This window comes from Cheilinus undulatus, linkage group 2 (genome assembly GCF_018320785.1).
Source record: "Cheilinus undulatus linkage group 2, ASM1832078v1, whole genome shotgun sequence".
NCBI classification, from domain to species: domain Eukaryota; kingdom Metazoa; phylum Chordata; class Actinopteri; order Labriformes; family Labridae; genus Cheilinus; species Cheilinus undulatus.
Window position 1 is genome coordinate 52,030,816 of NC_054866.1, and position 25,300 is coordinate 52,056,115.

At 39.6% G+C, this 25,300-nt stretch overlaps 1 protein-coding gene across 1 annotated transcript in view; it reads left to right on the forward strand.

Moving 5' to 3' along the window:
• col4a4 (collagen, type IV, alpha 4) overlaps window positions 1-25,300 on the forward strand; it is a 94,815-nt gene that overhangs the window by 50,141 nt on the left and 19,374 nt on the right. The window contains exons 5-24 of the mRNA XM_041795866.1: window positions 3,487-3,621; window positions 4,077-4,121; window positions 4,210-4,326; window positions 6,575-6,643; window positions 6,784-6,819; window positions 9,768-9,830; window positions 10,578-10,613; window positions 10,721-10,762; window positions 12,604-12,684; window positions 12,803-12,847; window positions 13,802-13,864; window positions 14,173-14,217; window positions 14,846-14,899; window positions 16,285-16,345; window positions 16,953-17,057; window positions 19,037-19,192; window positions 19,293-19,382; window positions 20,260-20,420; window positions 20,645-20,717; window positions 22,989-23,095. Coding sequence (XP_041651800.1) covers window positions 3,487-3,621; window positions 4,077-4,121; window positions 4,210-4,326; window positions 6,575-6,643; window positions 6,784-6,819; window positions 9,768-9,830; window positions 10,578-10,613; window positions 10,721-10,762; window positions 12,604-12,684; window positions 12,803-12,847; window positions 13,802-13,864; window positions 14,173-14,217; window positions 14,846-14,899; window positions 16,285-16,345; window positions 16,953-17,057; window positions 19,037-19,192; window positions 19,293-19,382; window positions 20,260-20,420; window positions 20,645-20,717; window positions 22,989-23,095 — 1,584 coding nt within the window. The remainder of the gene's footprint in view (window positions 1-3,486; window positions 3,622-4,076; window positions 4,122-4,209; window positions 4,327-6,574; window positions 6,644-6,783; window positions 6,820-9,767; window positions 9,831-10,577; window positions 10,614-10,720; window positions 10,763-12,603; window positions 12,685-12,802; window positions 12,848-13,801; window positions 13,865-14,172; window positions 14,218-14,845; window positions 14,900-16,284; window positions 16,346-16,952; window positions 17,058-19,036; window positions 19,193-19,292; window positions 19,383-20,259; window positions 20,421-20,644; window positions 20,718-22,988; window positions 23,096-25,300) is intronic.

Here is a 25,300-nt window from a genome sequence, read left to right on the forward strand (position 1 = left end):
AAAAGAACAAAGACTAGAGACATTAAAAACACCAAAGTCAATTGAATATTAACAAAAATAAAGGAAACAGGAAAGGGGGAGGACAAGAAATAAAGTTACAACATAGAAAGTAAACAATACACCAGGTAAATGAAATTAAAATTTTTAAAAAAGTAATTTAAACAAGACTCAAAGTTACAGGGCTGTGTTTTCATTAAAAAAACCCAACTTAAATCAACGCTAAAATAATGAAAAAAAGAACCAGTAAACAGCTACATTTAATGTACATATGAGGGAACACAGTGTGCCTCACCTTATTCAATCAATCAGTTAAGCCCAAAATCATCATAGATGCTTGCTGAAGGCAGTCAGTAGCTTTCAGAGGTAATTATACATAAAAATACTCCTGTTGGATACTGTATTAAAATGATTTTGCTTTGGTTAGACTAGACATGGTACTGACAAGATGTTGCAGTGATTTTCATAACAAGATGAGTAGAAGTTCAAACATTTAAAAATGGACCTGAGATATTTTCCACTTTGTGACTTTCAATCCCTGTAAAGTGAAATCCAGAGTTTTTGTCTTAACACTCTAGAAATGTTGGAATATGGTTGCTGTAAACATGTGAAAACTCTGAGATCTACATGAGACTAAATTCTGGATTTAGGCCATTTCATCTATTTCCTGGCTTGGTTTCATGTGGGCGGGGCCAATATGTGGGCTCACAATGTCATGAGCCCACAGTAGAGAATCACCCCGCCGTCACCTGGAGCAGGGACTTCTGGTTCATTTTATGCAAAGGAATTCAGTCTTGTACCGTTCTATAATGTTCATGTTTCATTGCAAAGTTATAGTTATGCATGTTTTGTTTATCAGTTCATGTGTTTACGGGAAAATATTTTTCCAAGTATGACACCATGAGTGAGGAGGTTAATGCTGCAGACTACCCATGTCCTGAGTGGGCATGGTTTCAGTTCATTCAACAGACACGCCCACTCAATCCTGGAGCAGATGTTACTTCCTTTAAGTGACTGACCTGGGGGTTCATAACACAGTGATCTATCATATGACAAACCTAAATACAGATTTTTTTTTTTTTTTTTACTTTACAGGGTCTTTAAGACAAAACTTGTCAAATATGTAGACTTTCAAAATGTTCTTAAGATATGTGTACAATTTTAAATCATCTGATCTTGTTTCATCTCTTCTCAACTCATCTTGTGTCATCTTGTCTCATCGTTTCATATCATTTCTGCTCTTGTCCCATCTTATTTCATCATCTTATTTCATCCCATCTCATTACATCTGGTCTTGCCTAAGCTCATCTCATCTTGTCTCGTCTTATAACTAGAGCTGTTACTCGATTAAAAAAATGTAGTCAAGTTCATCACACTGTGATTAATCACATTTCTTTTAATAGTTAAAGTATATTTTAATGCTTTTAAATTTTTAAAGGTTGTTATTGTTAAGTGCTTTATTTTTATTCTTTTATATACAGCACATTGAAAGTGCTGATCTGAGTCCTTATCGATACCACTATCAATACTTCCTGGTATTAGCTGAGTAGTGCTTGAGTTAAAAAGCTAGGATTCAGTCTGTCACATCTATTGTATAGTTGTCTTTCAAACATAAACACATATTCATTCACTTTATATTGAAGTTTCTCGTCAAAAAGTAAATTTTCCCATTTTTATATGACAATTGAACACAACATAACATATAGAGTACAGTCGTCTAATTTACTGAGGTTACCTGAACGTATCATATTTTCCTCTTCAGCTGAGGTTTGCTAATTAGCTTCAAGTTTGCCAATTCCACGTGACTCTCTGCACTGGATTAATATTGTTAACAAACAGGACTGTCTCAAAGTTCTGGAGCATTTTTCAGCATTTATCTGAGCAGCTGAAGAAGAAACCTGTCCTGAAGAGAGTGGTATGACCATGGCTTGATCACGTGCTGTTGTTAGCATCTTTGCTAACATTAGCAAAGATGTGCTTTGCCTTAAGGTGGAACTTAGGACTCGTCATGCTTCGGTGTAAAGACAGTTCATCATTGCAGCGCAGCATGTACACACAGTTTAGGTTTTATCTTAACTAACATTCTCCAGCTTTTAAAGACAAAACTGCTGTCACTCATCACTGCTGGCTGTGTCTGACCATAGACATAATATACGTAGAAGCCTCATTAACTGTGTTTGCCCACTGCCGCGTGACGTCAACATGTCCGCCATATTGCCAGAGGCAAAACCGTTCCATAAACAAACGCAAGTATATGAGGGATGAAGGGTTTTGTTATTAAAAAAAACACACATTTACATTTTGTGTATAAAGTGGTTTACAGGTATATGATTTTGTTAATTAAATGATTCAAAATGACTATCAGCCAAAAAATGTAGATAAAAATGTAGACAAGCATTAATATACTGCAACTAGAGGTGTGTCAGTGTTCCTTAATGATTATAATTTAAATGACACATACATGCTCATAGAAAATTCTTGTAAATTATTATTTTCACAATAACATGCCATGGTTTTTTATATATATATATATATATATATAAAATCTGTGATACGTTTTACATCAAATCTTACTTTACTGACAGCGTTTGAGTCATCCTTCTCTCCTGGAAAAAAATAACCATTAGGCAAAACGTTGTTGAAAAGCTAGCTTAACCTGAATATTAATCCACTTAACAACAATGTTAGGGAAATTGACTCTGACCGCGTTGTTATTCTGGCCAAATACGACAAAGAAAACTGTTTAACTTACCCATGAAATGTTATTCCACATGATCTTGTCTCTTCTGTGCATCTGTTAGTGCAGCCCCACGCAGCACAGGAGTGAGACATTTTGCCCAGGAATGCCTCTGGCAAAATGGCGGCGGCGTTGATATACGGCCCATTAGCCAATTCGGCGTCTATGTATATTATGTCTATGTGTCTGACCCTCTTACCTCTTCACCCCCAGGCCCGTAAACATCAGCACTGGAGGACTACGGGAGCAAGTTGTGGTCAAACGTAGTCATATGATTAAATTGCGTTATTATTTTTATAATGCGTTAAGATTTTAAGTTTAATACAAGCATTAATAATATTAACAGCCCTACTTATAACTTGTCCTGCCTTGTCCTGTTTCATCTCATTTCATCTTGTTTTATTTGATCACTTCTCATCTTATCTGGTATTGCCTAATCTCTTCTCATCTCATTTCATCTTGTCTTGTCTCATCCTGTCTTATCGCTGGTCTTGTATTGTCTTGTTTCAACTCATTTTATCTTGTCTGGTCAGTGTATTGTTTTGTGTTGTGTCTCATGTTTTTGTCTTTTCTAGTCTCATATTTCTGCATCTGTATCCTTTTGCCTTATTTAATCTCATCTCATCTTTTACACCAACATTCAGCAGTATTTTCTTTCTCTGCCTAAATCAGTTCATCTTATGTCCGCTCTTTCTACAGTCATCAGTCTGCCATGTTCTTTCAGGCTCTAACAGTTGCATTTATTTGTGCAGGGTTCTCCAGGTCTTCTAGGGCAGCAGGGTCCACAAGGGCCTATGGGCTTTCCAGGACCTCAGGGGCCTCCAGGAGAGAAAGGCCACAGGGGGGATGAGGGACCAAGAGGATCTGCAGGACCGAAGGGAGACTTGGTAAACAACCTCTGTCCCATTTTTAACTTTAAGGTTCTATTTTGAACACCGTTCATCCTTTTGGAACATTTTGGTTTGCTTTTAAATATTTTAGTTCTGTTATGTTGCTTTTTACTTTTAACCTTCTTGGTTCCATTTTAAATTTAATGATGTCTGTTTTTTTATGTGGTTCTATGCAACATATTAAGGGGCCTATTGTTAAGGCACGGAGTTTACTGTCTAAAGCAAATTATTTAGGTGTTGGTCATCGGTATATTTTTTTGCCACAAACTGGAATTTAGCAACACCATCATCACTGGTTCAAACCCTTGGAAAATGAGACACCTGCACTGCACATCAAGACGTTTTGCACCGAGTGTATGATCGGCCTCGTGGTTTTATTTTTCAACATAATGGTTCTGTTATAAAGTTTGAGTTCTCTGCGTAAAGACAAGTATTTCTGTTTGTCCTTTCAGGGGAGTGTCGGCGTTCCTGGGTTTCCTGGTGCAGACGGACTCCCGGTAAGAAGCCCCGACCCCCTCAACCTCTCAGCTTCTCTGATTGGCCCAGATGTTTAGCGGTCATTACTGAATGTGTTTGTGTTTTTAGGGTCATCCTGGTGCTGCTGGAGGTCCTGGTTTTCCAGGTCTGGATGGATGTAATGGAACCAGAGGAGAGAGAGGACAGCCTGGACTTCCTGGAGAGCCAGGGCCCCAGGGAGTACCGGTTAGTCACCCTGATCGATCAGTTAAATACTCTGAAGGGATTATCAATAATGTAATTAAATATGTTTAGCCCAGGACAAATCATATTTTAGAGTTTGTATAAAATATGACTACTGTCAAGGTTTGACTCGAGGATCTTTAAATCCGTTACTATGGTACTGGGTCAGATCAAGCGATCTCAAAGCCATAAATTTGTGCCCTGACTTGATTGACAGACAGGAAAGACTACACAGTGGTATCCAATCATATGTCACAGCCCACATGATGATATCAAAGAAGGGGGCGGGGCTGGACAACTGTAAACACATAAACAAACTGTACTTGTCTGTATTTGTCCATCCAAACATTAAAATTAGCTTGATGCTAATGCTAACGGCAGCTTCTCGCCAGGTTGCTGCTCTCCTTGGACAATCTCCTTTTTCGGTCTTTAAGAAAGGACTGGACTGATATATCGTGCATTTTTCCTCACTTGTTTTACCCTTTACCTTTTCAAACCTTCCAGGGCCGGTTGTCAAGTAGCAACCCCACAGCATGATGCTGCCACCACCGTACTCCACATCTGGGATGTTGTGTTTGTGGTGATGTCAGTGTTTGGTGTCTGCCAAATACAGTGTGTTGTCTGATGGTACCAAAAAGCTCTATTTTGGTATCATTAGACCAAAGAGCTTTCTTCCTCTTGACCATGGAGTCTCCCACATGCCTTTTTGTGAACTCTAGTCCAGATTGAATCTGAGTTTTCTTCAACAGTAACTTAATCTTTGCCACTCTCCCATAAAGCACTGACTGGTGAAGAACCAGCCAACAGTCATTGTCTGCAGAGTCTCCCCCATCTCAGCTGCTGAAGCTTGGAACTCCTTCAGAGTAGTCATAGGTGTCTTGGTGGCCTTTCTCACTAGTCTCCTTCTTGCACGCCCACTCAGTTTGTGAGGACGGCCTGATCTAGACATATTTACACATGTGACATCTTCCTTCATTTCTTCATGATGGATTTAACTGAACTCTGGGAGATGATCAGAGCACTGTAAATTTTTTTGTCTTGATTCCCCGACTTAGACTTTTTAATAACATTTTCTCTGAGTTGCTCGGAGAGTTCCTTTTTCTTCATGGTGTAATGGTAGCCAGGAATACTGATAAAGACACACAGGTGTCTTTATACTACAATCACTGAGACACATTCACAGTCACCTTGAAGAGGGTGAATATTTATGCAGTCACTTATTTTGCATTTTGCTCATTTTACTCAGATGCTGACAAATTTGTAAAACCTACTGCTACTGATAGGTTGGGATGTTGTTTTCAGAGCTCATCAGATTTTACCTTTGTTGTATAGTTCCATCTCAAAGCACCAAGTTAATCATTTTAACTACCTTTAACAATTGGTTTGTCTACATCTATTATGTTGGCCTGTGCAAGGAGTCACGTGTTGTCCCAGAAGTGTCCTTGATTGTTGTTCAGTATGAATTTCTACACAGGATAGAACTACCAATTTTCAGGACTAACGAGTCCCACAGCTGACTGACTGTGGGTATAATTGTTCTCATAAAATTTAGTGTGATCTTGACAACCTGACACATCAATTAGACTGTTTCACATATCCATGGCGTTGGACATATTTTACATTAATTTGGGCAACACCCCACATAAGGTGTTTGATAAGGACAGAACCATTCAAAAAGCAAAGATAGAACTTTGAATGGGTTTGGATAGACCTTCTGACAATCACATTCATTATACAAGCCCAACTGCTGAGTAAACTTCACAATACAAGCTTTATTATATTCTTGCTGAAGTCAGGAGAAAGGCAAAAGAAAGGCTGTCGGTGTGGTTTTATGCCCTCAGTTTAAAAAAGAAATGTCCAGTTTTGAACAGACTGTCTCTTTAGCTTCATCCATGCCCTTCTCTTCACCGGCCACCATTGTTTACCGGCTTGTGTTGCTTCAACTCAACAAAATCTGTAGCTACCGCCTCTTACTCCTTAAATGACACTGATTGGTCTGGTGATTCTCCGACTGGGTATGAGTGTATCAGCTTGAAGCTTTCCATGATGGACCTCCCTCATGGCTGGCCTGGAATCTGGACAATCCATCAGTTTTACTGAATTATGTCCTTGGCATAAGGAGTTTAATCATGTGTTTGTGTTGTCAACAGAGAAGCATGTTAAGAAGTATTATAGACATAAACGCCAAAGGCAAAACTTCCCAAACAAAGTCTTGTATGAATGTATAACCAACAACTGTTTTATTCTGCAGGGTTTCACAGGATTGAAGGGATTTCCAGGAGATGTAGCAGTATACTACATAGAGTACCCTGGAGTACCTGTAAGTACACCTGTTCTTCCATTCTTTTGTTTTTTTCTCTGATGCTTTTCTTTCTCTCATGTTTAGATTCTATTTATAAAACAATGCCAGTGATGTTAAGAGTGTGTTGCATGAGAATAAGTAAAGTTTGTTTTCAACAGGGAGACGTTGGCCCTGCTGGATTACCTGGTCTGCAGGTGAGAGGCAGCTGCCAGAATTATATACATTCATGTTTACATCACAAAATGCTGTACTGTACAGAACTTTTAGCCGGGGTTGGGTCAAAACTTGAGGCTGAAGTTAGGCATGTAATGGTGAGTAACCCCACCTGAGGGCACCATTGTGTTGAAAGGAGGATTGACACAACCCAGGTTGTTCTCTGGATGTCCTTGCATATTACCAGGGTTATGGGAAAATAATCTGTTGAAAAAGTCCACAGCTGTAGGGCACAGTAAGTGATAGATGTGGCAGGCAAGCATGGCCAAGGGCCCCTGGTGGTGCTATGGAAGTCTCAAGGACACATAAATAGCCAGTGGTCACACGCGTGTCGACATGAATCCTTAGTGCCTACATACCCAAAACATGTGCACATTACTGTACATCGTTCAAAAACTGCAGGTGACTCCAAATTATTCCATCTTTTTCTGAGTGTTCTGAGTTTAAGTCTTGTAATTTTGAACTTTATAGACTTGAAATTTAAAGTTAAGTCAAAATGTATGACTTTTTAAACTACAAATTTCATTTTATCCCTTGAAAACTAATGGATTGTTTTTATTTTCTATAGTGGCCCTAATATCCCTTCATAAATTGGAGATATAATAATTGAACTTTATAAAGTTGTTTGTTGTGGAGGGTGTGCTTTATTAACCCTCTGGTACCCCTTGTGCCAAAAATGCACACTTAGTTGATATTTTTTTTAAAAACTTTGTCCTCTTTCACAGTTAATATTTTCATGCATTGTATTTTTTGTTCATTTTTGCACAATTTTCAAAATTCTGTCCCAGCAACAATCAGCCTAACACAAATAAAGTAAACCTTTTTTATAGCGTTAATATCCCTGGTGTGCAAAAAATGGGCATTGAAACCCATTCAAACCACTTCTTTTGATCTATATGCCATTAAGTCATGAATCATGCATTTTCTGGTTTCTGGGTTTCATTTGAGAGTTGGGGCTTTACATTTGCACCTGGACCAATTTTTTTACCCTGTGACGCCGCTTTTACCATATATGGGTGAGGGCAGAAAATACATGTTTTTTTCCACCAGATTTCAGTGTTATACTGCCCTTTGCTCCCCTTCTCACTAACTGTCTGAAGTTTTAAGTGAAGATCAGTGTGTGAGTCTGTGAGTGTGTCGGTGCAATAATCAAAAAATAAGTCATCTAATTTTGATGTAGTAACTTGCCAAAAAATCATTTTTTGTGTATTTTGCATCTAAAATATGAAACATGGCATTTAAGGGGTTAAAATGAATGAGTATTTTACATTTATGGTTAGGACTGAACTTAAATGAGAAAAATATAATTCAATAACAGTAAAACAATTTTGAAATGTATGATATTTATAACATGATTTAAAGGTGTGCATTTTTTGTGTAGAAGGGTGAAAAACGTGAGTATTTTAGAATAATTGACCTCACAAAAAAATAATAATGCATTTTAACCAATGTTGCTACTAATCAATGACATATGCCAGGCTGCAATCATCCATGAATAAGTTCTTCACTTTCAGTGTAGTATCTTGAAAAAATCAATTTGTGTTTTTATTTCATCCAAAAACGTTGTTTGATTACATTACAAACATGGCAAAAAAAGGGTTAAAAGATATGACAATTATTGGGTTTTTGGTATTTTTGTTAATGGCACAAGTTGATGAAACAAGAAAAAAAATTAAACAATTAAAAATAAACTAATATAACTTTTTTATTTACAGTAATAACCCCTGTGCATTTTTTGCATACTAGGAGGAAAATGAGGCAGCAATTTGTAGGGATACCAGAGGGTTAACTATACATGGCAAAGCCTACTGATAGAACAAAAACATGACATGAGGCACAGTTAAGGGTATAATCTCCATTATCGTGTTTTTAAGGCCATGGAACACTAAAATCATAAGTGATATTTATCACCCAGCACAGGCTTGTGGGTACTTCATACTGAACTTTCATGTATCAGACCTGCCCTGTCCCATGGATCATGTTAGGACTTAATCCTCTGAGACAGGTGTTGTTGTAAACAACAAGAAGAACACATGTTATTAAGAGTTCAATAACTTTTGAACCATAACTTGTAACCACTTACTAGTTTTTTCCCCTGAAAGCCGTCTGTTATGCCATTCTAATGATGATAACCACGCCTTTGTAGCTCTTATAGTACATTTTCTAGCGAGGCAGGAACTTGGAAGACTTCCCAGGGTCTTTAAAGATTAAATAAGATTCAGTAACTCTGATATTGAACGTCTTCTTATCCATTTTATAATCAATTTTTAGATCATTACATTAGCTAGCGGCAATTGCATTGTGACTGGTCTGTGACAACCAATGGTAGGCTTTTCTGTTGTCATGTCATGTTTTGCTAAAAAAAAAATGTGCAAACTCTTTGAAACTGTAGTAGAGAGCCTGAATGCCTCATAATAGAGAGAAAGAGACACAGAGAGGCTGTGACTTGTCCCTTAGAGTCACTGCAGACAGGAACTGCTTCTAAAATGACTCAAATTCCAAAAAGTACGGGAACTTTTTAGTAAATATGTGAATATTTTGAAGACTTTTTGTCACAAATATTATTTATTCATTTTTTTGTTCCAAAAGAGATGGGAGGACAAGTTTGTGCAAAACAAACCTCAGTCATTAATGTTTACTGTGGGTAATACATAAAAATCTCTTGAGTTTTAATTTATGTTTAGTAATTTTTTTTTGTCTTTATAGTCCCAAAACTTTTTTTAAAGCTCAAATAACATTGCTGGTGCTGTTTAGATCTGACCTATGCACCACTGGGTTGTTGTTTTACAGTCTTTTTAAGACAAAATGTCCAGGTGAGAGGTTAAAAATAGCTCTGAATAGGGGAAGTATGACCAGCAGTCTAGAAAGAGAAAAGCTCCATACAAGCTCATTTCCATTTACCATTTATTTGTCTATGTGTGGCCTACAGGGCGATGCAGGCCTCCGTGGTCAGCAAGGACCTTCAGGCCTGACAGGACTGGACGGAACAAACGTGAGTCAACCCTCATAAACTTTAAATTGTACCTTATATTACACAATATTTTTGAATTTTTATTTTATTGTGGTTTAATTGGATCTGTCAGCATTAACACATTGCTCAAGATTCAATTAAGGTCTAAAATAAGGGTGAGGTGTTCCTGTTAGTAGAAATTCTCTCTTATGGGGTTAATGTCATGACCTCCTGTCTACCTGAAGCTCCTTATATTCTAACAAAATAAAGCAGATTTGTTTTAACTGAACAGGAAGTAAAATACCCTTATCAAAAGGGTGGTGGGGATCAGAAGAGGAGGGCGGAGCTGTCCTCCAAGTGGGGGAGGGCCAACCAAACCTGGGGGTGGGGGCTTACGCCACTTGTGAGGTCACTAGGTGTAAAATCTGAGAACAGCTTGTTTCAGCTTGTTTCAGTTTCTTGTTTCAGTTCTTAAAGGTGGAGAAAGAGAGGGGGAGAGGGAATGGATTTTTCTGGTACTTGAGGGGATTGTGGACAGGCCAGGGGCACATATTTTTGTTAGAAAAGCCTGAAAAGGTGATTTTTGTATATGTCCCCTTTAAACGAAGCTGTATCCTGGCTCTAAGTCATGGTTTCAGACACTGGTATAGCAGTGCAGCAATCACTAAAAAACATGTTTTTACCTGTTTTGTGGTTCTTGTTTGTATTAAATTTGACATTTGATATAAATCACTTCAAAATGTTTTACATTTTCATGCTTCTCATTCTGATAATGCTTGTCATTTACAGGGTGTACCTGGTCTGCCTGGTTTCAGGGGTCCACCGGTAAGACAATTAAAGTAATGCTGTATTAAAGTCATGACTAAAACAACGTGTTAGTCATGCACAAATCAGATAACTGATTATTGATTATGGATGTTTCTGTGTTTCAGGGAGAAAAAGGACGATCGCTGCCAGGACAGAAAGGAGATGAGGTAAACACCTTTGCCTCTGACCATGCCCCCTCAGTGACATCACGGTAAATGCTTTCTCCTTAAGGAGATAGCTGAGTACACTTGACGGTTGAGTCCAGTTCTGTTTGGTCAGTGTGGACCAGGGCTGGGCAATATAGATAAAAAAAATCATATCTTAATATTTTCAAGCTCAATGGCAGTATTATATAAATATCTGGATATATCTATTTGGTAAGAAAATAAATAACAGGCAGCTTTTAGTCAAATCCACATAAAGCAGGTGCATGTATGTACACTGATAGATAAGAAATTAAAGGTAAGGAAATGGAGGAAGTGTAATTATCAAGGTAGGAATATTTGTAAGTAGACTTATACACCTGAAGATAAATCTGAGCATGCACTCTTCAGTCTGTGTTTGGATGTGAAGGTACAGACCGTTTTCAGGCCGACGTCACAAGGACATCATCGTAGAAGCTGGAGGCAAAAAGAAAGCTCGACACTAGCAAACACAGAGATTTTTCCACGTAGGAGACTTAAAATGTGCCTTCTCGTCCCGGGGGGACAGGTTGTGGGATATTTATCAGGATACAGGCTGATGTTCTGCCTGCTAGGCATTGCTGCCTGACGCATCTCTACCGATGCTTTACACAGGTGTAACACCTTTGGGCCAAAGCGGGTCATTAACTGGAGACCACTGGTCATTAATGTTTCGCTCCTTTAACCCTAGTACATCTCACGGGGATCTCTCCCTGCCAACCCCCTGCTGATGTCCTAGGTACTATTCGACCCCCAACTCCTATGCTTCCTCCTTAGCCAAATGCAGAAGCTGCCTTTTTGCACCTCCTCTGGAAGTTCTTTGATGGCTTTGTGAAGCCCCACTCCTTTCCATCCCTAGTCATGGAGAAGCCAAGCAGTTGAGGAACCAACGAAGCCTCTACACCCCTCTTCAACAGGGCATGTGATGATTTTTTAGCTGGCCTCCCTTCACTCTTCCACTCATGGGCAGTCTCCAACCCCTCCTCCCACGGGACAGTGAGCTCCACGAGCAGGACTGTTTGTCAAGCTTCAGACCACAGCACCAGGTCTGGCGGGGAGCGAGGGTTCTGTAATCTCCCTGGGGAGCTGGAGTCATTTCAAAAGGTTAACCCTCATGGGATGTCTCCCTGGAGCGAGAGGTCTGCTGTTAGCCTCCTGTCTACAGGTCTCTGCCACCTCTACCGCTTCTTCAGCACAAGTTCGTGTCGCCACCTTTAGCAGCTTTGGGACAGAGCTGTCCTGCAGCCTGACAGGATGTGCTGAAGGCTTGCATTGGTGGTATTTCAACGGGGACATGTCTCTTCAGCCCCGAACCATCGATGGAGTTTTCGAGGACAAGGTAGAGTGTCGTGTTGATCTGATCAGGAAGCTGAGCCTGGCTTGGGGGATCTTGCAACTATCAGACAAGGACAAGGGCCATCTGCTACTCCTTCCCGTGCAATCCAACCTCTGAGAGTTATTAAGGTCCTCCATTTTCCTCAGTACAACGAAAAAGAAAGGAAGTTTTATATCAAACCACTGCGTCAGTCATAGTTGAAGACTTTTGTGTGCAACTTTTCTACAACTTTTCATGGTAAAAAAATAAAATAACCAAGGCTTTGAAGGACAAAGTCTATAGATAATTTATGCTGCCAATAATTCATACCTCCTCTCTGTCTGTTAATGATGGAAGAACAACGGGGGATCATTCATTACTTTATTAATCAGGAACAGTCTGATACAGATTATAAACATGTAAAGAAAATCCTACAGATTATTTTCCAATGTTTAATGATTACATTCTAATAAGAAAGGAATCTCATTGTAGTACTCTGTGTTGTCCACAGGGCGACCAGGGCCCTCAGGGGCCTCCCGGGCCCTTCGAGTATGTTGAGCGTCCTGAGGACTATTACATCAAAGGACAGAAGGTGGGTGGGGTTACCGCTGTTCTGCAACAATTCTTTGGAAGGATTCTGCAGTTCTTTTGGGTTCTTCTGGGCGAATCGTTGCTGTTGGTCGTAACTCTTGGTTCTCTTGGTTCTCCAGGGAGCTCAAGGCCCTAAAGGAGTCTGTGGAAGACCTGGACTGCCGGTAGGTCCCGATTTCTAAACATCACTCTGTCTCTGTGATTGTTTAACTCAGTGGTTCCCAAATAGGGGTCTGGATCCCCAGAGGGGTCATGAGACAGTGAAGGGTGGTCACAGGATGCTTTCCATGAAATAAAGAGAAATCTTATATAATTTGAAATCATAAATTTGATCTATTATTCAAAAATAATGTTGAAATGAGTTCAAATTAAAATCAAACCATATTTATCAAGAGATATTTGTGCTTAAATGCAAGTAAAAGTTATAGAATCTACATAAAATGCTAGTTTTGTACATGATGCTTTGTGTAATATCACTTTAGAAATGATGGGGGTCCCTGATCTCTGATGACGTTTTTTGGGGGGTCACAGGCTGAAAAGTTTGGGAACCACTGGTCTAACTGTTTAGATTTTGGTCCATCCAGAACTCATTGATCCACTAGCTGACTAACAGACTGAGGTTGTCAGCTCTACTGTAAACTTTACAGAGTTCTGCGAACATGGCTGAACTTAATGTTTAGAAAACAGCATGTCCTAACAGCGGATGATGGGATCAAGCATTAGCAACTGTTCTCTGCTGTAATGTTCTAACTAGAGCTATTCTGATACTAGTGTCAGAAATACGTCTGATACTGCTTTAAATGCAGGTATTGTATTGGCAAGTACACAAATTTATGCAACGATCCGATACCATTTGGGTGATAGCCAACACCTTGGTATCAGAAGTTCTAACAGGGATGCTGAATGAAGCGGGACAGGGCGGGACATTTCTGTTTCTGTTTCGATCTTTTTTTTTCTCCTGTGAACATGAAAGAGGTGACAGGAGCAACAAAGCCATGGGACTGTCCTTTGAGAAGATTCTCTCAGTCTTCTTTCACCCACAGAGCCTTTTAGCCTGTTTTACAGAGTTTAGTTGAGTTCAAGACATAAACATCTGTTTGAATCTGTGTGGTTTTTAGGGCTTGGACTCTCTCCCAGGAATCAAAGGGGAGAAGGGGATCGTGGGATTTCCTGGACCCCGGGTGAGGAACCATCTTTCTGTTATCGATCGGTTTGATCAGATATTGGTCTGATTGACTCCAAGTTTAACATTCTCATGAACGCTGGCTTGCAGAAAGAGCATTAGAGAAGACCAAAAACATCCACAGAGATTTAATACATACTGAATATTATTGTTATAAACATTGTTGTTAAATCCACTTTTTATCACCTGAGGTTTCTAAAATTAAATCATTTTTATCTCTACAAATGTGAGCGAGTCATTCTCACATTCTGTTTAAAGATAACATTAAAAATCCACCTGTGTTACTCAAATGTGTTTGTGCTTCAGGGACTGTATGGTATACCTGGAGCAATCGGAACCAGAGGAATCAAGGTGAGAGAAATAAAACCCTTTAAAGCTGAGTTACAGAGTTGAATCTCTATGTTAGCTGTATTGCAGCATAGGAAGGTTCAGGCCACTCTATGCAAGGAAATGTGAATCAAAGTGAGGAAACAACTAAATTTACTATTACACAGAAGTTATACAGATAAAGGCACGATTAACCAATCAGAGACGTCACTTGGTACTCTTGGATTGTGGGTAATGTAGTGCTGTTGCCCAAGATCAGGAGGAAACCATGTTTTCCTTGAAATGAAAAGGGTAAGTATGAACTTTTGTCTTCCACGTGATCATATATCACTGTTCCAGGAAACAGTTTCAGGAAACAGGATGAAAAATCGAGTTGTGGATACCCTGACGCTCTTGTAGCCAGCCCAAGCACACCTTATGACCATGATGGAGTAACCAAATCAAGGTCACAATTTTACCGCCATGCACTGAGAAGTAGTGTGACAGGAGGTAGCCCAGCAATGGTTTTTAAGGGAGGGGGCACTCTCATTCGTAGGTCAGTGGAGGGTCAGGTCTCATATACTTAAACACATAGAAATGCTTTCCTACTGGCCAATCAGAATACAGGATTTCTCAGTTTTAAGGTCATGTGTGCGTCTGTGTGTGATTTCAGGGGATTAAAGGCAGTCCAGGTCTGCCAGGTCTGATCGGCCAAGAGGGACAAAAGGTCAGTGAGATTGTTTCTTAGTTGTATTTTCAATGATTGTTCTGCTTCTGCTATGTGACATCATTACTGTGCCGACCAATCACATCAAGGAAATTCTGGGCAGTGACGTGTATTATTCTAAACCAAATCCATCAAGACGGTGTGGCCACACATGGTTCATCTAAAACACCCTACACGCTTAAACTTATGAAATAAAATCAGATTAAAGTTCCATTTAGGGTTAGAATGAGGATTAAGGGAAGGGTTTGGGTAGCAAAAGTAAAAAGTTAAATCCTGACCTGCAAAAGCTGATAACAAAATGTTTAATAAAGCCGAGTAAACAGTCTGATACAGGGAAACAGCTTGTCCTCTGTGACAACATTCTAACACAGCCAGCTCAGTTTACGTAGCTCTGATAGCTTGATTAGCTACATGGATGACAGAGCTACATAACTATGTAGTGAGCCTAGCTAAAGCTTAGCTTACAAAGCAGCTACGTATCTACGTTATCTGTGTAGCTGAGTTAGGATTAGCTATGTTTGCTAAAAGTTAACGTTGCTAAAGCTAACATTGCTATAGATAACAGAGCTACATAGATAACAGCTCTAAATCGCTATGTAGCAAACATAGCTAAGGTGAAGATCACAAAGCAGCTTATTAAGCTATGTAGCTATGTAGCTATGTTATTTTGAGGTGCATTTCCTAAAGTTCATGTTGCCAAAGCTAACTTAGCTATAGATAACAGAGCAACATGGCAATGTAGCTAACTTAGCTAAAGCTAAGCTCACAAAGGAGCTTTTTAAGCTACTTCGCTATGTAGCTAAGTTATTTTTAAGTGCATTTCCTAAAGCTCATTGCTAGAGCTAACTAAGCCATAGATAACAGAGCAGCATAGGTATGTAGTTAATGGATTAAAAAAACTAAGCACACAAAGCAGTTTTTAAAGCTAGGTAGCTAATTATTTTTGGGTTAATTCGCAAAAGCGCATGTGCTAAAGCTAAATTAGCTTTACATAACAGAGCTACATGGATAACAGTGCTTCATAACTATGTAGTTAATGTAGCTAAAGCTAAGCTCACAAAGCAGCTACTTAAGCTATGTTTTTTCTTTGTCTGTGGAGCTACGTTAGATTTAGCTGTGTTTGCTAAAGCTTGTGTTGCTAAAGCTTACTCAGCTACATTGGCCTATGTAGTAATGTTAATTACATAGCTATGTTAGCTTTAGCTAAAGCTAATGAAGCTAAAGCGAGCCACCATTCGTGTAACTACTTCTCTTTCCAAGATGTCAAAGAAGAGCGGTCTGTGTAAGTGGTCGTCAGAGATGTATTGCCTGCAGCCAGAACCCTTCTCAGATCCATTGGAACTTAGCTATTGCTGCTTTATGATGTTTATGTTTCTCCCTACCAGGGCAGGATGGGAAATCCAGGTCCTAAAGGCCTCCCTACGGAAGTCAACATCCTGAACAAAGGTATCGATCAATAGATAGATCAGCTACTAATGACTGAGCATCACTTTCTGCTTGTAATGATATCATTAGTGATAAATGTTTTATTTACTCATTTATTTAATTATTGTTTGTCTGTATTAGAACATGTATAGAGGAAGAAGGCAGATGCCCCACCACTATATTCTCTGCTCACTCTTGATAAGACTCCAGCTCATGAATGGAAGCCAGCCCTCGTTTCTTTTTGTGGGCCACAATTCTAGCCATAATAGCTTGAAAGCAGTCGTGTGATCCCAGTGACCCACTAAAGTCAGATTGGGGTCAGGAAAGTGAGGAACAGCCCGGTCCGCCCACAGATTTAGCCCCGGAAAAACCCAGTGAATGGGCCCTCTCCTGTGATTATTATGAAACTCAAAAGTATCTCAAGGTTATTTTTATAATTATTTTTAATTTGAATGGTTGCACAAAGTGATTACCTGCATAAAACTCTGGTGTTCTGATAGCATTTCTCTGTGCAAAAATCATTTCCTGCCCCCGTCTGGACTTCTTTGCTGTGTCATGACATATCTACAAACAGCCTATCAAAGTGTGGTATGAAGTCAAGCTGCCATGAGTTCATCTGTCTCACCAGGTGAGGATGGAGACCCTGGAGTTGTAGGACCGAGGGGCCCTCCAGGAGACATGGGGTTTATGGGCATGCACGGGCCCCAAGGAGCACCTGGCAGGTCCATGTCTGGTGAGTACCTGCCCCCCTGAATGAGATTTCAGATCATTTTAGTGATTTTTAGTGAATAAAATCAGTGAATATGAAAGTAAAGATAAAGTGAGCTTAAGGGTAACTGTATTTTTTTTTTTTTTTAACCATTGCCTTGATAAGGTTTTTTCTCAGATTTGTTCTTGAGAAAGTTCCTAAGAAAATTCTGCACCAGATTCATGTTCAAAGATTATTATAGCCATGCCCCTGTGCTGTTTAATGCTAGGGCATCAGCATATAAAATATAACCTTAAAAAGATGACGACTAGTCCAGGGTTCACGTCTGCATGTCTGTCATCTGTGGAAGCCCATTTCCACCACTTAAAAAGAAAAATGTGAAAGTTTGGCAATTCTTAAAAAAAAAAAAAAGGGTCATAATTATGAAATAAGAAGTTTAAATTATGAGATAAAAAGTCAAAATTATTAGATAAAAAGTCAGAATTATAAGATAAAAAGTCAAATTATGAATTAAAATGTCAAAATATGAGATAAGAAGTCTAAGTTATGAGATAAAAAGTTGAAATTATTCAATAGAAAGTCAAATTATGAGATAAAAACTTAAAGTTTTGAGATAAGTCAAAATTTTGAGATAAAAAATCAAAATTATGATGACAGGGTTAGACACTAGAACAACAGAAATGTATTTGTATATGTTGACTTCTTGCTCTTATTGAGCCTTTATATTCCGCTGTTCTGGTTAATATAAAAGAAAAGAAAAAGTTAAAAAAAAAAAAGATTATGATGACGAAGACAAAATTATGAGATGACTTTTATCTCATCATTTTGACTTTTGTCCAATTATTATGACTTTTTTTTTTCTCAGAATTCTTATAGTTTTGATTTTTCATTTCATAATTTTGACTTTTTTCTCAGAATTTGGTGGTGGAAATGGGCTACCTGGTCACTTTATGACTGGACTAATCAGCATCATTTAAGAGAGCGAGGTGGTAGCTAAAGGTGTGGTTTAGTTGAAGCCTGTAAACAATGATGGTCACTGAAAAGATCAGCTTGGCTGCTGTTACAACAGCAGTTTGATCAGAACTGGATAACATTTCTTTATTAAAAGAATAGCAAAGAACCACGCTGAAAGCTTTTATTGGTGGAAAATATGCTTTTGCTCCTCTCCTGACCAGCTTCAGCTAGAGTTTTTAACCAACTAGCTCCACTGATAGTGTGGAATCATGGATTGACATAACATGGGTTTCTGTTGAGCTCATGTAGTGTAGTTGGTAGCACCCACTGAATGGTGGATTATGAATGAAACACATGGAATGTTCATCCAATCACCCTCCGAGTTTCGTTATTTTTTTTCAAAGGCTCTGCCCTTTCCCAAACGTTGTGTATTAGTGGTTTTCCAGATGGTTGTTGAAACAAATTAATCTGGCGTGCCAGGTTACCCAGAGGTCTCTTCCAAGCCGATGTGCCCAGAAGACCTCCAAAGGGAGGCAGACTGGACACATCCTGATCAGACACCTTAACCACCTCAATTGGCTCCTTTCAAAGCAAAGGAACAGCAGCTGTACTCTTAGTTCTCTCCAGATGTCTGAATTCCTCACCCTATCTCTAAGGCTGAGCCCAGACACTCTGAAGAAAACTCGTTTCAGCCGCTTGTATCTGTGATCTCATTCTTTCAGTCTTTACCAGAGTTCATGACCATAGGTAAGGGAGGTAGATTAACCAGTAAATTAAAAGCTTTGCCCTTCGCCTCCTCTCCCTCTTCACCACAATGGTCCACCAACTCCCACCTGGAGAGAGTTATCCACCGTTATCCGGCAGAGAACCATGACCTCGGATTTGCCGGTGCTGACTGATGAGAGGTTAAAAGAATTCCTATTTCCATGCCCATAAGGGCATGAGACTGCGGGGCTACGCTGGATCTAAAAGTGTGACTGTTCTATTTATGTGTCATCAAACTTAAGGTGGTATGATGTTTAATGAAGTTCTCTGTGGTTCTTCTTCAGGACCAGAAGGTCCTCCAGGTCCAGGTGGTGCCCCAGGATCCAAAGGGGACAGAGGAAATCCTGGTGAGGTGTTTATAGATGTATCCAAACCTGGAGAACCTGGAAAACCAGGACGCCCCGGGCCCCAAGGATTGAAAGGAGAACCGGGTATCCCAGGTAAATCCTTTCTAGCTGTTGCATTATTTGTATCATCATGTAAAATATTCTATGAAAAATGTCCCGCTTGCTTCTTGATGGCTTCCTTTTTTCGCTCCAGGTACTTACTGTGTTCCGGGGGTCCCTGGAGAGCCTGGGCGGACTGGAAACCCAGGGCCTCCTGGAGCTCAAGGCTTTGCAGGTTTCAAGGGTAAGTATCTTGAGGCCTCTCTCAGTGGATTAGTAATACCTGGTGGCGTCTGATCATTTGTCATAATTGTGGAGGACCTAAAATCCTGTGAATCAACCAAGTCTGTAATTTGTTAAGGCAAAAGGCGAGTTTGACATCCCTGCTTTAAAGCGTTCTTGAGATACCGTGCACACTAGAATGGCTAAGACAGATAGACAACCAAAACACATAATTCCTCTGGCCCTGGCTAGCCCCAGTGAGCCCCAGGAAGTCAGTCTGCCAGACTTTGTTCACAAGTTAACTGTACTTTTTTTAGCACAGTGTAGAAATGTGTTAGGATTACATATATTTAGAAAAGCAAACTCTGTTAAAAACAATGACCAAATATGGTGAGAAAGGGAACAAGAAGGACAAGAGGAGGTACAGTCTCCCAAACGTAACCCATGCAAACAGAAGACATCAACTTGGCTGCTGACCACATCATCCTGCTGTCCTGTCCTTTGGTTGTTTGTCCATTTTTCAAAGCTTTTTTCTGTGGTTTTAAAAAACAAAAAAATAAAGGATTAATAGCAAGTTTTCAAAGGTATTACTAGGTATCAGTGTAGTGTTTGTAGTGTTCATTATTGATATATTGTCATTTCCTGTTTTTCGCTCAGTGAAATCTTTGAGCTTGAAAGCAGAGCTATAGAACAGCCTTCCTTTTAAAAATCAGTTCACTTCCTTATCCTGACAAGGTTGCATTGAATAAAAAATGCCCTATGCATTTTATAACCAATGACTAGGACCAATAAAAACCCTGTTACTGTCTCCTTTCCTTCATCGGTTCAACAGAAAGAATGGAGGATCCAGTACGATTCCCTCAGGATGTTATTTTTATGAATCCACACTTCTGTTTCAGGTAAGCAAGGCGATTGCTCCTGCGGCCCTGACATGATCATCAGGGGTCCCCCAGGTCCTGCAGGTGAAAGAGGGTTACCGGGTTCCACAGGTTCCCCTGGGTCGATTGGGTTTAGAGGGGAGAAAGGTTTACCTGGAGACATGGGAGAGGGCGGCAAACAGGTAAGCAAGAAGTCAGAGGTTAAATCAACAACTGGATGGATGGATGGATGGATGGATGGATGAAAGAATGTTAGATGGATGGATGGATGTTAGATGATGGATGGACGGATGGATGGAGGGGTGAATAAATGGATAGATAAACGGTTGGATGGATGAATGGATGGATGGACGGATTGTTTAATTAATTGATTAATTGCTTTAATTGATTCATTGATTCATTGCAGGGTCTAGGTGGATTTCCAGGTGTAAAAGGGTTCAAAGGACAGAGGGGCGATTTCACAGAAGTGGACATGCCAGGTGAGCTTTCTTTTCATGACTTATAGAGCTCAACACACCTGAAGAAAAATCATCATATTCCTTTTCCTCTCAAGTTAATGTGCTTTAGTTTAATCCAGTTTAATTAATGTGATTTGTAAAGGGATCCGCTGTTAAAAACCTATGTTTCCATTCCATATATATATATATTCCAGAGTTAAGCTAAAAAACATTAGCAGTCCCTAAAAGTCTGATTTAGTACACAACAGAAGAAATATCTACCATTAAACTCAACACTGTAGCTCAAAGCTTATGAGGCTATAGACTTGTTCACTAACTTATACTTACAGATGAAAAGCTCTGCTTTTCTGGTAGTTAATACAACCTTTGTGAGGTATTACATTTTTAAGTCCAAAGTTGAGCCTGATTTGCTGCCCCTAATGGGGGCCTGACCTGATTTGAGGCTTATCACAAACAAGTTATTCTTCAAATAAAACTCAAGTGTGTGCTATCAGCAGGGTTTTCCAACAGTTTCTTATTACAGTGCCTATCAACATTTTTCACCCCCTTGGATGTTTTATCCTGTTGTTGATTTTTATAAATTAATTATGAACAATATAATTTGGCTGTTTGACCAAAAAAACCCTCTTTGAAGTCAGAGTGAAAACATGTAATGTAAAATAAAAGACGGCATAAATATTCACCCCTAATTCAACCGAGGTACGGCCAGTTGGTGCTAGTAGCCTCACAATTAGTGAAATGGAGATCACCTGAGTGCAGTGAATGTGTCTCAGTGATTGTAGTATAAAGACACCTGTGTCTAGAAGGTCCAGTCATTGGTTTATCAGTATTCCTGGCTACCATTGCACCATGAAGATAAGAGAACACTCCAAGCAATTTAGAGAAAGGGTTGTTGAGAAGTATAAGTCAGGGGATCGAGGCAAAAGAATTCAAAGGCTCTGAACATCCCCCAGGGTTCATTTAAATCCATCATGAAGAAATGAAGGAATATGGCACATGTGTAAATCTGCCTAGATCCGACCGTCCTCACAAACTGAGTGAGCGTGCAAGAAGGAGACTAGTGAGAGAGGCCACCAAGAAACCTATGACTACTCTGAAGGAGTTCCAAGCTTCAGCAGCTGAGATGGGAGAGACTCTGCAGACAACAACTGTTGGCTGGGTTCTTCACCAGTCAGAGCTTTATGGGCGAGTGGCAAAGAGAAAGACACTGTTGAAGAAAACTCAGATTCAATCTGGACTAGAGTTCACCATAAGGCATGTGGGAGACTCCATGGTCAAGAGGAAGAAAGTTCTTTGGTCTGATGAGACCAAAATGGAGCTTTTTGACCATCAGACAAGACGCCAAACACTGACATCACCACAAACACACCATCCCCACTGTGGAGCACAGTGGTGACAGCATCATGCTGTGGGGATGCTTCTCAGCAGCTGGCCCTTGGAAGGCTTGTAAAATAGAGTGGGTTAAATGAATGTGGCATAATATAAGAAAGTCCTGGAGGACAATCTTGTTCGATCTGTAGGGGAACTACAGCTTGGGTGGATGTGTGCTGAGCTTGAGCAGTTTAGCAATGAAGAATTTGAGTAAAATTTCAGAGTCCAGATGTTTGAGCCTGATTGAGACCTATCCACACAGTCTCAGAGCTGTGACTGCAGCAAAAGTTGACTCTACTAAATACTGATTAGAAGAGGGTGAATATTTATGCAGTCACTTATTTTACATTACAGATTTTTATCTGATTGACATTACTTTGTAGAAATCTGTTTTCACTTTGACATTATAGAGGTTTTTTCAGAAAAGCCAAATTATTTTGACCGTGATTGATTTTTAAAATCAATAAAAGTTCAAACATCCAAAGGGGTGAATACTTTATGTGGCCACTGTAAGTCAGAGCCTCCCACCATCTGGAGTTGTAAATATCAAAGATACCCGATATTGGCAATTCCAGGACAGGCTGCCCATGACAGAACACCTGCAATAACCAACAAGGGTTTCCTGGCTGGGACGCATTGCCAACTGGATGTTGCATTCCATTACACCTTACAAACATGGAAGGTCTCCTGGTCCATGCAACTGTCCTGATATCTGTAGTCTTTGATGTTTTTAAAACTCTGTAGACTTGAACATCATGTAGTGTGTAGCCAGCCTAAACCATATGCAGTCATAAAGATAATAGATATGATAAAGATGATAAAGATGTTGTGTACGACCTTACAAATACAGGAAACAAAATAAATGTTTGGCTTGAGGTCACTGCAGTGAGTCAACAGTTCAGACTGTACTTGTATTTCCAGGTGAGAAAGGAAACAGGGGTCCCCTAGGCCCTCCAGGAAGACAAGGATCCCCTGGAAGAAGAGGACTTGATGGGCTCCCCGGGGCCCCTGGAAACCCTGGCTCTCCAGTGAGTCATACAGAGCATGAAAGTTGTGTTTACTGCAAAAGTTTAAAAGGAAATTAAAAAAATGAAATATTAGTTTGCTCGGGAATCCTTAGAGCAAACAATTCACAGCTATCTACACCACGTTCCACATTATTATGCAAATAATATTTTTCTCTGATTTTCCTAAATATTAATGCAAATGACAGTCAGAATATTTTTCAAGTCATTAGCCGTTAGAGCATAATTCAAAGTTTTTGAACAAACTTCATAATGACAAAAATTATTTAAAAAAAAAATAAAAACCTCACAATGCACTGTTCCACATTATTAAGCACAACAGCTTTTTAAAACATTTTATAGGTTGTAAAGAACTGAAAATGGTCAATTGTAGAAATTGCAGCATCAGGGGGTCATATTTACTGAAATCAAAGCTATTTCAATCAAAAACATCTTATCAGGACAAGTTCCATGTTAACATAGGGGCCCTTCTTTGATATCACCTTCACTATTCTTGCATCCATTGAATTTGTGAGTTTTTGGAGAGTTTCTGCTTGAATTTCTTTGCAGGATGTCAGAATATCCTCCCAGAGCTGCTGTTTTGACGTGAACTGCCTCCCACCCTCATAGATCTTTAGCTTGAGGATGCTCCAAAGGTTCTCAGTAGGGTTGAGGTCAGGGGAGGATGGGGGCCACACCATGAGTTTCTCTCCTTTTATGCCCATAGCAGCCAATGACACAGAGGGATTCTTTGCAGCATGAGATGGTGCATTGTCATGCATGAAGAAAATTTTGCTTTTTGTACCATGGAAGAAAGGCGTCAGTCAGAAACTCTACATACTTTGTCGAGGTCATTTTCACACCTTCAGGGGCCCTAAAGGGGCCTATCAGCTCTCTCCTCATGATTCTGGCCCAAACATGACTCCGCCCCCTCCTTGTTGATGTCCCGGCCTCGTTGGGACATGGTGGCCATCCACCAACCATCCACTACTCCTCCATCTGGACCATCCAGAGTTGCACGGCACTCATCAGTCAACAAGACTGTTTGAAAATGAGTCTTCATGTATTTCTGGGCCCACTGCAACCGTTTCTGCTTGTGAGCATTGGTTAGGGGGGGCTGAAAAGTAGGTTTATGCACAACTGCAAGCCTCTGGAGGATCCTACACCTTGAGGTTGGTGGGACTCTAGAGGCACCAGCAGCTTCAAATACTTGTTTGCTGCTTTGTAATGGCATTTTAGCATCTGCTCTCTTAATCTGATGTATTTGTCCATCAGAAACCTTCCTCATTATGTCTTTATCTGCACAAACCTGTCTGTGCTCTGAATCAGCCACAGATTTCTTCACAGTATGATGATCATGCTTAATTTTTCCTGAAATATCAAATGTTTTCATTCCTTGTCCAAGTCATTACACTATTTGACACTTTTCAGCAGCAGAGATCCTTTTTCTTTCCCATATTGCTGAAACCTGTGGCCTGCTTAATAATGTGGAACATGTGGAAAAGTGCATTTTGAGGTTTTTATTTAAAAAAAAAAAATAGTTATCATTATGAAGTTTGTTCAAAAACATTTGAATCATACTCTAACTGCTGATGACTTGAAAAATATTCTGACTGTCATTTGCATTAATATTTAGAAAATCAGAGAAAAAAGTTGTCTGCATAATAATGTGGAACACGGTGTAAAGCCTGCAGCCAAGCGCTGTGAGGCACTCATACTTGTAGGCGGGCTCCCTCTTTACCTGCAGAGGGTGCAGAAATTTAAGCAATGTAAAATTATGCTGGGAAAATTATATTAACAAGTAAGAAGCATCAAGTAAGAACCGTATGTAGTCATTGCAGACCAGGTTTTTTTAGAAATATTTTTGTAATCAAATGTATGAAAAATGTCTTTGAGAGTTGAATTTTCAGCTAACTAGCAAGTAGAAAAAAAATATAAACCAGCAGTTCATCACAAACATGTGGTGTATGATCACATATTTTTTTATTATTTTCCTCTAATAGATATTAAACATAGATAAACAATGTGTAATAGGTTTAATATAACTAAGGATGATCTGATTAGGGTCCCTTTACAAGCAGCTAACAGTCTTTCAGCTATCTTCACTGCTGTCACAGTCAGCAGTAAACACCACAGATGGCAGCTCCCATTATTCGGCTGCAGGATTCATCAACAGATAGGATGAAATAAGAGTCTCAGTGAGTTCCCTTAACACAGAACTATAACAAG